Source organism: Genypterus blacodes, unplaced genomic scaffold (genome assembly GCF_046128005.1).
Source record: "Genypterus blacodes isolate CSIRO-AG114 ecotype Tasmania unplaced genomic scaffold, CSIRO-AGI_Gbla_v1 ptg000044l_1, whole genome shotgun sequence".
Lineage (NCBI taxonomy): Eukaryota > Metazoa > Chordata > Actinopteri > Ophidiiformes > Ophidiidae > Genypterus > Genypterus blacodes.
The window spans coordinates 6,826,338-6,840,121 of record NW_027466857.1 but is presented as its reverse complement, the minus strand read 5'-3'; the positions used below and the strand labels follow the sequence as shown (position 1 = coordinate 6,840,121).

General features: G+C 41.7%; 1 protein-coding gene across 1 annotated transcript; it reads right to left on the bottom strand.

Annotated features, from left to right (window-relative positions):
* Positions 1-8,556: 8,556 nt before the first annotated feature.
* On the bottom strand, positions 8,557-13,579 carry smyd5 (SMYD family member 5). The gene is made up of 13 exons (XM_076149275.1): positions 13,462-13,579; positions 12,728-12,836; positions 12,284-12,423; positions 11,899-12,020; positions 11,717-11,786; positions 11,213-11,317; positions 11,041-11,103; positions 10,666-10,736; positions 10,473-10,579; positions 10,198-10,254; positions 10,007-10,101; positions 9,471-9,541; positions 8,557-9,129 (listed from the first exon to the last, which is right to left on the bottom strand). The coding sequence occupies exons 1-13, from the start codon at positions 13,552-13,554 to the stop codon at positions 8,985-8,987; spliced, it is 1,248 nt and encodes a 415-aa protein (XP_076005390.1). The 5' UTR covers positions 13,555-13,579; the 3' UTR covers positions 8,557-8,984.
* Between the last annotated feature and the right edge of the window lie 205 nt (positions 13,580-13,784).

Below are 13,784 nucleotides of genomic sequence, written 5' to 3'. Positions count from 1 at the left end.
GTCGATGAACAACAGTGGGATTAAAAACGTTTTAATTTCAAAACAAAACCATTTAATTACTTTTTAATGGTAACAAATGGAGGTTGGGACATGAAGAGCAGATTTTGGCACAGAAATCTGTCTTTGTACATTTACAAATCCACCTCAACCTCCTCCATGTGATTTATTTAGGCAATATGTTTTGTAAACAATAAATAGAGAATGCGCTATATCAATTAATTAACATAACTGAGTCATGGCTGCCTTTGGAGTCGACTTCATCAATTCCATACGTTAATTTAACCTATTTACATTGATGATTTTTGTCTCTTACGGCTTATTTTCCCTTTGTTCTGTCTGTTGAGTTCCTGATTGAGAACAGGCAAAGTGGGAATTAATTTTCTGAAGCATTTTTAAGCATCTGCTGCTCGTTAGGATAATTAAACGCTACCAAGGGGCAGAATTGGGAGGTAGCATTTGAAGAGGTGTTTGTTTTTGTTGTTTGCTTTAATTTCTCTTTTGCTCTTCCCCTGTCATAAGAAAATATTAATTGAGTTTATTTGAATCTGGAAAGTAGTCCAATAGTCACTTGACTCTCCAGCGCATTTGCAGTTTGTTTTCCTATAGCTAATGGTAATGGTACAATCCAAACAGTATATAAACTTTGTGTTCTGCCAGGCTCTGTATCTTGACTCTGGGGAAGCGGAATATTTTCCTTTTTTTGTGTGTGTGTGATTTTAAACCCGTGTCAACCCAAGCAAACCAAAGTATTTCAACTTCTAATGCTGTGAAGTCTGTATTTGAAAATATTTTTGTTCTTAATCTCACAACCCAGCCTATGGAAGTGAGGAGAAAAGCTAGGGTAATTTGTTCGCTTTCAGGAAATATATCAAACATCAACATGCAAACCGTTCACTGAGGATTTCAAACAGCCCAAAGCAACCTGTGAACCTCTCACTCCAACAAAGAATCTCCCATGAAAAAAGCCTATGATCACTTTAAAGGCAAACTACAAATGCTTAGAGGAGCATCTGTCACTTAAGGGGGTCCTCATCCTGTTTCACACTTAACAGGTTTATGTTAATGAAATGTTAAATGTCTCCTGGGAAACCATGTCAAAATTATGGTTTTGCATGTGCGATTTGTTTGGTGGATCCCAACGAGGGGGTCAGACCACATTTCTATCATATTTCTTGTTGGATTTTCTGCCTCTAAACACAACCATGAAACTTTGCGGCATGTCTGTCATCAGGGGTTTTCAGAAGTATTGCCACCTGCTGAACAGCGCTTTAGCATGTATAAAGACTTCTGCAAACTTACGATAACAGAAAATGTATGAGGTCATTGCATGTTGGTGTGCGAGATAGGTATAATCTTTGCTGTTATCTGTCAGACTACACAATACCACGTTTGTTACATGTCAGCTTGTGAGGCTTGCCAGGTGAATTGTTGCACTATGATAAATGAGGAAAAGTATGCAAGTATGGGGACATCAGTTGTAGTTTGGATACATGAGTCTTCACATCAGTCAAATATTGAGATTTCTGTCTGAAGTGCTGAATCACAAAAATTAAACATCAATATAGTTTTGGTGTACACTCCAGAATGAACGAGCAAAAAGCTTTGCAGAATATGCAGGAGCTGCACACTGAAGTGCATCTCCTTTTTAAAAGTGCAGGTACAAATCAAAACCTGTACATTTTCATCTCGCACTAACGGGAAGCCTAATGAGCAATTTACTCTTGGTATTTTGTCATTTTCCCAGTCTACTGATCCATGTGTAATGCGTTTTGAAAATGGTCCCCATTTAAATGTTTTATCTGTTCAATTTGGGAACAGACATTACATATAACAAAGTCAGCACAAGATAATATTCCTATTGTTTATTCCAACCGTGACGATTGTTATTAATTAGGTGATATCCTGCGGTGATATTGACGACCGCCATATTTTTCCCAATAAAACAGCCCCTGCCTGTAGCGCAGGCTTATGATGCAATAAACACAGATACTGATTTATCCGTCTATAATATTAGATATCCATAACATTTACAGAGACACTAAATGTGTGTCCGTATGAGTAAAGGTGTTTACCCTTCAATTATATTTAGAAGTCACATGATTTTAAAGTGCAGCACGTCAATGAAAAATAACCTAATTTGGTTGCTTTCACCCTGAAACCCTAATGAAGAGGCTCGGTGAAACCATGGCTCCTATGGGGCCTTTTTATGTGTAATCAATGGCAATTGTGAGAACCTCAAATAACTGCATGAGGCAGTTTCCTCCTCCCCCATGCTGGTCAAAGCATGTCTGGAGGCTACATATGGTGATGACTGTGGGAGAGCAGCTCGCACTCGCACGCAGGCCTTTCATTTGGGATGGAGCTGTGAAATTCACAGATGAGGGATCGGTTTCTCTAATTCAAACATGGAAACAATATATGAAAGGGGTCACTACCAGACACTCCCACCTCTCTCTCATGCATTTTGCAGCAGAGATTGATGGGATCTCAAAATGCTCAACTAATTCACAAAATGGGGAGCCAAGCACAGCTTTCAGCTAAATAGCAAATGAAATGTAAAGATTCTACAGTCAAGAATATGAACGCAATACTTACATTTAACAGCCATTTTCAATTTCTTACCTCAAAGATTGGTTCTAGAGCTTGCAAATGTGTTTATCACTGCTGAGCTAACCTTTCTCCTTTGTCAAGATCTCCTGCACAGGTGTGGCAAATCAAGGTGCTGATTGAAAGCCCTGATCACCACACAGGTGTTACGTCAATAAAAGGCCACTCTAAAATGAGTATGTTTCTTCATCACATCTTGAATTTCCTCAAGGGGATGAATAAAGTACTTATCTACCAAGCCACAGATGCCTCGAGAGTTAAGAGATTGTTCAATTGGCATGCAGACTGCAGGCATTTCTCCACCATAAGCTGCCTCCAGCATTGTTTCACAGATTTTGGAAGGTCATCCAACAGGCCTCAAAACTGCACTTCTTTACCTGCGGGGATCGTCTAAGGCCAGACACAAGCACAGCTGATATAAAGTTGGTTTATGCAGCATAATAGCTGCTCACACTGTTGTTGAAGAAATTGCTTCAGGAAAGCTCATCCGCATACTTGCTTATCTCCCCAAGGTCATTATTTGTTTGTTTGGCATCATAATCGATGTAAGTGGGCAACAGTTTACGTTCAAAGGTCGAACGGCCCCCTTCACCAATGAATCACAGCTTCAGCTGTACAGGGCAGATGGCAGGCAGGGTGTTAGGCATCGGGTGGGTGAGTGGTTACCTGATTTCAACTATGTGAACCATTGTCCTATGGGCAGTGAACTCCTAAGTGTGTTTTTCATCCATGGCAATGTTAGATCCTGAGGCCCATCGCTGTGCCATTCAGCCACAGCCATCACCTCATGTTTCAGCATGACGATACATGGCCCTATGCGGGAAGGATCTGTTCCTTGAAGCTGAAAATGTCCCAGTTCTTCCATGGCTTTATCATCTAACATGTTGTCCATTGAACATGTTTGAATATACTCAAACTTAGGTTCTTGGCACTTAGTTACTTCTTCTTCTCTCCAGACGAGATCTTCGCTTGTGTTGGAATATAATATAATATCCAACATCTTCATTCAGCTATTAAAGAGGAGTTGAGAGACTGTTCCACAGGCCACAATCAACAGTTTGATCGCATTATTGCAAACCCAATGTGATACATTACATGAGGCAAATGGTGGTCACACAAGATACTGATCTGTATGCTTCATTTCATGATATCTTCTGTTGGGGAACCCATGACTAACAAATGCATATCTGTATCCCCAATCACATGAAATCAATCTAAGTGCTTAATGTATCTTTCAGTTAACTCATTATCTTTGAATTTTCACCCTGTCATCTTTCTCATCCCTAACTAACTTCCTACCATCCGCTTTTGCCAAGCTGCCCCCCTGCAGGATCATCTTACCTGCATGAACTGCTGCCCCAGGAGAGAGACTTTCACCAATAGGACTGCACTGTGTTGTGCTCATATCGTTCCCTCTGTCTTGCTCCCCCTTACATGTTATTTCCTAATACAGGAGTGTTTGTGTTTACTGCTTTGCATGCTGTATTGCCCTTCTGTATATTCCCACTGGAAGTTCAAATTGCACACCCAGCCATTTGTGGAGAGACGGAATCTCTCTTGGAATTGTCACTTCAAAATTGTTGGGTTTATATTTTTGTTCAGTAAATATTTAATGATTTAAGCTGACTGCTACTTAATGAGGGAAACTAAGGGAGCTCAGTTTTTCCTGGACTTTGTCATCACTTTCTATTCTCATTATACTCTTTATCATAGTTTATATTCACAGTGCATTCATGCAAAAAGTGAATCTGCGACACATTTAACAGTAAATGTTTCCAGATTAATAGTGAGGTAATGAGTCAAAGTTTGTAGAGGACTCCATTACAGAGAATGATCATGGAACCAAAAATCTAATGGTTTTGAAATCTCCTGCGACTGTATTGTACTTTAGTCATCTCCACCCATTGTGCCTGTCTAGGATATTGCTGTTCATCTCAATCACACTTGACTAAGAAATCACACACTCACTAAATGACAGAATAGTTCCATACCATCTTGTATGAAAAGATTTGTTATAATTGGCTCATGAATGTGACCTTTTGTATGATGAGCAGCCCATCAAGCTGCAGCCACAGAATGAGGGAATCTCTTGATAGTGAAGCGTGTCTTATCTATCCAAGCTATCTTGCAGCATGCTTAAGATTCTGACTAGCAGAAATGAGCCCTATTCAATCGGGATGTTGGAATTTCTTTCTTTAACTTGAAAATGCCAAAAGGAAGCATTAGCCTCATCCAAAAAGGATGTGTTCAATGTCCCGTGAGAGATGTGAGACTGAGATAACAGGACATGAAAATGAATGGCCGAAGTGTTTCAGAAGCCTCGATGGCACCACACGACTTTGGCCTCAGTGGAAATGCCTGGCTTGACCTCAGAAAAAGAATTCATCTGGGCATTCGCGGTTGACCTCTTCTCACGTACAGAACAATGCTCTTATTTTAATTGTCCAGTTTAGAGAAATGTGAAACACTTCACACGTTCAGATCTCCAACCATCACCAAATTAAAAAAACTGGAGAACAAACACTCAGTTGTGCTTGAACTTAGTATTTCAATGGAACAATTCAAACAGATGTAGATGTGATCTAGTCGTTCACTGTCCTCCCCCAACATTTGCACAACTATTAATAATTTGCAAGCTTGTGTATTTCCTTAAAAGTGAAATGCATTGATTTCCATTTTATATCAAAAATTGGTTAAAATAAAATAACAGCACATTGGTCCCTACCGTCCCTTGCTGCAGCACTGCTGTGTACACGGAGTGAAAACAGGCTGGTCAGTATCGTCTCCTTATTACACCGCCCCAAACAACCTCCTCCTGATTGGTCAGCCTGTGAAAACATGGAAGGTTTGCCAAACATTTGCCATTGCCAATTTGTCATTAACATCGATTCAATGCAAAGGAGGTAAAAATCCCAAAAAAGCTTTCAAGGATGAACGGCTGCATTGCTCTAAGCATGAACCTCAAATTGTGCAACTTTGATAATGTTCCCAAAACCAGCCATTTCTGCCATTCTGCAAGATGCACATAAAAATTATCAATTTTCTTGTAGATCCTGGCGTAACACTTGTGACCCCACCAAAGCTTCAGTTGGATGATTCACAACTCAATTCTCCGTTTTCTATTCCACTGGCTCAGGCCATGCAACAAGATTTATATGACTCCGTTTAGGTCTTAAATGTTCCTCCCTGAAGATGAATGTGAGGTTATTGTGCAGCGCAGTGTTTCAAATGTTTCCCTGATCACTACATGGCACAAGTACTGTTGACGACTTTTCAACATTTTGATATTTGCCAAGGAAATCGTTTGAGCAGAACTTGAAGTACGACTCCAAAACACTTAATCAAAACCAACTGGTCATTACAGCTACGAACTGTATGTGAAATATTATGTTTATTTGAATACAGGGTGAGCTAAAGTGTAACCACCTTACCTCAGGTTGGCTGATTTCACATGAAGTGGTCGTTCATCACTTTAGCCCTGTAGTAGCCCTTCGAGGCAGCAGTGGTATCCGTTTCAGTAACCAGATTGGACAACACTGATGTAGGTTGTAGATTGTTTCCATATGGTGCCTCTTTCAATCCCAGTCACTTTGCTGGGTTCCAAAAGAAAATCTGCCTCCATTTTATAGTTTACCAGCTTCAAGCATGCAATGGGAAACGTTTCTGAAACTTTAGCAGGAGCGATCCTGAGCTGCTCGGACCACAAGTCTGTGATTAAATCAAATGTGTTGCTGGAAACGAGTTAAATCAAATAAATGTATTCTCATCGATTCCAGCTTCTGATTGTTCAAAATGCAGTTAATTCGTCAATTTCAAGTGAAAACGATTTTAGTATTAACACATTCCCGCATACACGCTTGGGCACTATGGCCCGAAGACAAAGCATTAACTTTTTCTGAATTTCTAAAGCCAACAGACCTAATGAGGCATTTCAAAGGTGATGCCAGATACCAAACTACATGATTTCAAAACCAGTCGGTTGGTTGGTCTGGAGTAAACACTGTAAATTGCATGTTTCTGGCATATGTTGCAATAATTGGTTAACCTTTTTGAAGTGTTTTGTACTGGTTTGTCTGAATAAAGCATCTCTTTGGGCAAAGTCATATTTGTTCTTCTTCATACAGACTTGCTCCCTCCTCGTTTCTCCTCCACACATCCTGCCCCCCTCAGTCCTCAATGAGCCTCTATGTGACTCTCTCCTCTTGGGATGGACTCTTTGACCTCCCCGCTCTCTCTAGTTGAAACGACTTGTTATGTGGCGAGGCCTTGTGTGTATGCCTGCCTGTGCTCGACCCCTGCAGTGGACTTTTGCACTCAAGTCCAAATTCCAAACTTGCAGAGTGCCTGCAGGGATTCTGACTTGGCTTCAGACTAAACAGTCAGAGGTGCAGCCCTCCTGCCTTGCTTGGGGCCCAGGTGTGCTTCTTTCATGGATGTAATGTGGCCTTTTCAGCTCCCTGTGCTGCACCTTGGGAAAATCGGCACTTGATGCGAGTGCACAAATGAAGTACTGAAGTTTAGCAAACCAAAAAGGTTAATGGAGACATGTCAACCGTGTGGGATGAGTGGGGACACTGCATAGAATCGATTCAGACTAACTTTACAAAGATTACTCTAGCCTGCACTCATCAAGTGGAGCACCCAATAAACGGCACTGTATGGAGTGAAAACAGAAAAATATGAATCCATTCACTAATTAATGACATAAGATGCAGTGTCGCAAACACAAAGTGGAGTTTAATCGAGGGTGGAGAAGGTTATGAAGGGACACTTGGAGCATCACGGGAAAGCAGCAGGGAAATGAAGTGTACGGTATTTAACTAATTGCTGCAAAGCCTCCTCCACATAAGCATTTGTCATCTTAGCACTTTAAGCCTCCCTGTCATCAGGTTCAATCAAATACGTCTTAACTGTCAGAATTCTCTAAAAATGGAATCTTATGAATGATTACCTCGGCTGCATGGCTTCAAAAACAACTACAGGAGATATTTGGGGTGTGATTACAAATGAGACCACTGAATGTGGAGGAGAGTTGGGGTAAAAATGATGACGGAATATTTTCAAACCACAAACATATTAACATCCAATTTCACTTCCCATCAACAAATCCGAAGGTGTTTGAACTCAATTCCATGACTTGAAATGAAGTACAGCTCTGAGAAAGCCACAGCTGCAGTAGTAGATACAAGCAGTAAGGGTAGACTGAAACTGAACTTTATGGACTGTAGTCTAAAATTGCAGATTTTGAGCGGGAAAATGCAAAAAAAAAAAGAATTTTGGTTTGTATATACTGTATTTCCAGCATTATTTTGCGCTTTGGAGGCGATTAAAGTCAATATCAGGACCTGTGCCAACACTCTGCATTAGTGCATATGTGCCATGTTGCACACACGCACACGCACACACACACACACACACACACACACACACACACACACACACACACACAAGGTATTTGGAGAGCAGGAGCCATGAAGGAGCAATGAACAGTGAAAACCTAAAACCCCAGGAGGACCAGTTTGACCAAGGATGGGTGGTTAATATGTATCGACTGAACAAATATATTCCCAGTACAATCTTCTGCAGCAAAGGCAGGAGGTGTGTAAACCAGATAAATGACTTAACGACAATCCAATTTCAATGGTTTATACCGTAGTAAAAATGACAACTGTTGGCTGCTGTTGTACTTAAAAAACAATGTCCCTGTGCAAGCGTGACAACTGGGATAATTGGGATTATTCCAAAAGATTTCTGATCTTTGGGGGAGTATCTGAAAATATTGGGATTTGTGATTACAGTTCTTGAAATATTGACTCTAGCGTGGTTGGCAGCAGCACTTTCCCTGGCTTTGAACCATGGCTGAAATACAGATCTCAACAAAGGGCAAACCGTTACTGACAAAGCAATTTTCCACTCAAGGTCTCCAGAAGACATTAAATAAGGTTGAACTTAACCTCGTAGATCATGTTATGGAAACCAAACCGGATTTTATTGGCCGGATGCGTCCCGTATGACAGCACTGTAATTACTATGGAATATAAATTAGAAGCCCGCCGCAGCATTGCATCGTCGAGAAAACATCATACAAGGAGCAAGAAACCAGAGAACCAAACTGCATTTTTGCTTGATTACTTTTTGTTCTCAGAAACGAGAATTTCTTTATTCTGTTTTTGTGAAGTCGGAGGCCACAAACTTTGAGAACATTTCAGGAAAAATCTTCCCTTTGCAGATCCAGGACACTTGTCAAAACATGAGTGAAATGCGTTTCTATGACATTTTTCCACACAACCGATAATTGTGTTTGATTTGTCTTTATTGTGCTGGACTTCATGGCTGCTAAATTGCAACGCGGGGAGGGAGGACGACCGCGTCTATGATTAGACGTCTGTCATCTCGTCTTCAATATCGTCCCCTTCGGTTTCTCCTTCTGCCTCGCCGTCCTCTTCCTCGTCCGATGTCAAATCCAGATCATCCATCTGCGAGACGCATTTCGGACAGGAACAGACGAACAGATAGTTTTCCCTGAGTAGGAAGATGACGGAGGTTGCGCCTTAGTAAGGACAGAGTCAATCATAAACTGCCAAAATATTGCTTTACAAAAAGAAGAAAACTTCCATTATGTGACCTTTTTCCCAGCCTCAGATATAAAAAAAAAAAGAAAGTTGCCTCCAGAGTGTTGAGGTGTAAATCAATGATGGGATTGACAGCAGTGTGATCAATGAGGCTTGTAAGCAAAGGAGACGCCGCCACACACACACACACTCTGACTATTATTGCCCGGAAGGCTATTTTATTGATATAGATGGAATTCGTAACCTCTGACCTCTTCTGAGAAACTCATAATGGGGATTAAAGTCGTTTACCTCAGAATTTTGTGTCGGCTGTGACGGCTTCGATCACGCTGACAGCAATCCAGGTAACTGATACAGATTTCCTGCAAGGAAAGCGAAGGTGACATTAGCATCACAAAATGAACTTAAAGCTTTTCATCCATTAAAACAAGACAAATAATCAAAGTAAACTCCCTTTTTGTTCCCATTTCTGTAAAGTTAACAGCCCGTGCGCTTTTTATGTACATCCTGTTTTTACTATGTAGAAGAGCAGAAGTGTATTAATGTGTTTTGGCGTAATAGCATTGGAAAATAAGGCTCTAAATGAAAATGGAGAAATCTGTATAAATGTCCCCTGAAACAGCAACTCTAACCCCCTGCAGTGGTGTTGTGCTGTGCAGATTCGATGCTTCTCAATCTTTCTGACAGCTCCACAAAGCCACTTCAATCCTCAAAGTCTCAGCCTTCTAACTCTGTCTGAGATCCCAAGGCTACAGACAGCTGTTCCGTCTCCGTCTATCCCCGGCTAGAATTTATCAGTCCAGACCCAGACAAACAGTCAAGCTGACCTCTCCGGGCTTGATGTCACTAAGGGCACTGAGGTGAAGCAAGAAGTTGTTGTCGGGGAAAGAAGCCTCGGCGTTGGGTATGCAGCTGTGGTTACCTGCAGGGGTCAAAAGGTGCAATGATGCCAAGGGGGCCGTTAAGACTTTAAGCCGCGGTTGGTTTCTTTTAACTGAAGCTGGATGTTTGCACTCACATGAGCTTTGAAGCAGAAAGAGTCCGGAACCCTCACAGTTTAGAAAATCTCCCGTTTCTGCAGAGGGACAGAGACAAATTGAAAAAATGGAAATCTCTGTCATTTACCAACACAGCGACGTGGGGTTACATAATCATTACAGGAATGTCATTGGGTCAAATGTACACAGACAATAAAAACACTGCCTCACAATACGACCGCTGCAAATCAGGCTCAAAAGGCCTCGCTCACTACAAACACGGCTGAATGCTGCGAGACGGAGATAAGACTCTGACCTTTCTCTATGTCCTTGTACAGCTGGTCGATAAAGGAATCCAACTGCTCCCTCTGCTGACCGGGAAGCTCTAGTGCATCACAAGCATGAACCCACTGGCTCAAGGAGCTGGAATCAGAACGGAGAACTCGGGGAATGGCACAGAGCGATCCGAATGACGGTTACAGACATTTAAACACGTGCAGCATGTTTACCTGGTGCCTATGCCTTGTCCATTGGTCCCAACAAGAGCAAACAGAGAGCGGAAGCCCTCGGCAGTAAACCACTGCAACACAAAAACACATTGATGCAGTTGAGTTTGCTTTGGACCTATGATGGGATCAAATCAGTGTTGCCTACAGCAGAACTGGCAGGGATCCATCAACTTGTAGTGACATTTATATTGCAGATTGTGGGAAAACTTTTAAGAGAATTGTGGCGCAGTCCGGATCAAAATGGACCCATAGGCTTGATTCTCATCTCTAAGCTGCAAAGTGACGATTAGCAACTGTGCATCATTTGGTAAAAGTACATTAACATGGAACTACAGCACTAAACTGAGAGAATTGAGGACTTTAAGCTTTACTCACCCGACTGAGATGATCGTCGTAAAGTGCTGTTGTAAAAAAGCCCTGCAGCAAAGCCAACTGCCCCTGCAAACCAACGCGGCAGTTTATTTCACACAAACATGGAAGCTTTTGTTCAAGATAGCAGCATATTATAAGCAGATGTGGCCTCGATTGCGAAAATTTGATAACTTACTTTGAATTTCTCCCCAAGGAGCTTGTGAGCGATCTCCTCTTCCTCGTTTGCCGTCCGGCTGCAGAACTGTGAGAACAACTTCTGCCAGCGTGTTTTGTCTTGAGCCTGGACGACATCACACAAGTTCAATACTCAGTTATTACCAACACCAAATGCATTAAAAACACAAAACAAATTTACACACAATTAAATTGCACGATCATTCAACTTCGCTTGACTGTCAATTTGATATTAATTAGGACAAATGGAAGCGTCTAAGACCTGACATTTAATTAATACACCGATCTCAGGCACATTAAAGCCTTGATGGACTTTCAGTCGGTCCAATTTGGCAGAGTGAAAAATGTAATTGCCTTTTTTGTCAGAAGAAACTAGGTCTTTTAGAGCAGTTTGATCCTATAAAAGCCCCTCTAGTTTGCACCTATGTTATTGAGGGAAATGCTTTATTTTAAGCTCCATTTTACATGCACAAGTTTGCATTTTACATGTTAAAATGACCATGACCTGTTTGATGACAGCTACCATTCTGGCCATCAGCATGATGCTGGAGGTCTCTGGGGGGTAATGCATGCTCCTGAAGAGAAGAGGAGACAAGTGAGCTTCACTGGACTGAATGAAAATGAAGAATGGAAGAATTCTGTGCTCAAGTTGATTCACAAAGGAAAGAAAATCAGTAGAACTCTGACCTCCAAGCATCCTTCAGCTTGTTGATGGGATGGTCGGGGTCGTCCTGGGAGGAACCCAAACACAGACCCCGATGATACTGCTCAGCTGCAGCTTGTCGACACTCGCTGCTACAGTACAAAACCTGCAGAGGGATACAAGAGGGTTAAACATTGCAAATTCAAAGTTCTAACAGATTAAACTTTCTCTCCGGTCAGTTCAAGCAACTGTCTCACACGACGTGCCTCATTCTCCAGAGAATCCTTTTAGACTAAATGTGGATTTTAAATGGAGCTTTACTGAACCATAGTGGTCAAAACAATCTCAGAAGCTTTTTCCACAAAGTGACAAAAGACCTGTTACAGCAATCTGGAGTCTTGAGTGGCCTTGTTTCCTGATCAGACCGACCTGACATTGAGGGCAGGCTTGATGCTTCTCAGGCCGAACACGGCAGAGCTCAGGGTGAGGCAAGCTGAGCCCAGGGAGCCCACTGAGCCTCCTCGCATTCTCCTCTGCAGTCTCTAAAGCTCGTAAGCAGTACTCACAGGCTGTTCATGACACACAGAAGGAGCAAAGGGGTTGACATCATTAAATAAAGTTGAATACAAGGAATGATTGATAAATTCTGAGTCTTGCATTGGAGGATTTCATCATGGTCCTTCAAACAATGCTACATCAGCTAAAGCATGAGAAAATGAATGAATCTGAAGGGTAAAATCAGACGAGTGGGGGCTGAACAAGTCCAAAGCCACACACACACATAGCAGCCTTGAGATCTGATTTGTGTGCACCTGTAAGCCCATTCATCCATTTAGCTAGGAACCTTGGGCACCTCTGGAAACTTCGACTGACCTTTATATTTGTACAAAACGTTCCACAGGAACTGTGCAGACACTAGGGGGCGCTCAATGAAGATGGCCTCTCCCTTCTTGACGCTCTTTTTGGCAAAGAGACCCTTACCCTGAAACACAAGACCCAAACAGACTTTCAGTCACGGGTTCACTGCTACAAACGCATCCTTAAAATCTGGTAAATTAAAAAAAATGCCTGATACATTCTTTAATCTTTGGCACTCTTAACGTATGTTTGTGCTTTTATTCTTCTCCATGCTAAATTCTATCCTTTCACTCATGCAAATCTAAATAGATACAATAACAGCAAGAATAACATTTACAGCTCCGTGTCTTGACAGTTGGCTAAAGATTTTGATACACTGGGAAACAAACATTTTTCATGCATTAACTCGGCATTAACTTCGAAACAAAGACAAAATAATGAAAGCTGCAAATTCACAAGTGCAAAGTAACGCAACATACAATATGATTCTGTTGTGTAAGTGGCTGGTGCAGTGTTTTGCCGACTTCAGTCCCTTTACAGCTTTTACGAATGTCTTATTTCGAGCATATTCCGCCTTAATTACACATAAAAATGTAAAGATGAGTTGCAGTTTGATATGTATGACTAATCTCGATTACAGTAGCAGATCACTCAGCCCCCCGATGTGCCACCATCGCTGCTTCGATGTCAAACGAAACCGCAGACTGGGAATGAAACATCCGGGTTCGCCCATTAACAATCTGTGTTACCTTGATGTTGTCGATAAATCTGACTTCCACGTTGCTGGCAACTTTGCCGGGATCCACGCAGAATGAAAACATATCATCGTGGGGAGCAGCCATCTTTCTTACGAACTTTTCCCTCTGACCCCTGACACCGACGTTTAGCTGTGCAGCGAGAGCAGAGACCTCTGCTGTCAGACGGAAGAACCGCAGCCCATCCTGCTCAATTGAGATTTCGATTTTATCATGCGATTTGGTCTATAAAATGTCAAATTGTGACAAAATCCAGTCAAAAGTCCCCAGAATTTAACGTCTCTGCAGAAATTGTACAATCTCAGCTATGTTATATA

Coding starts and splice junctions, on each gene's coding strand:
- smyd5 (XM_076149275.1), bottom strand. CDS start 13,554: ATGGCTGCTCCCCACGATGATATGTTTTCATTCTGCGTGGATCCCGGC. Junction 12,021..12,283: donor AAGCCTGCCCTCAATGTCAG/GTCGGTCTGATC, acceptor ATCCCTCTGCAG/GTTTTGTACTGTAGCAGCGA. Junction 10,102..10,197: donor CTTTCTGCTTCAAAGCTCAT/GTGAGTGCAAAC, acceptor TGACCCCTGCAG/GTAACCACAGCTGCATACCC.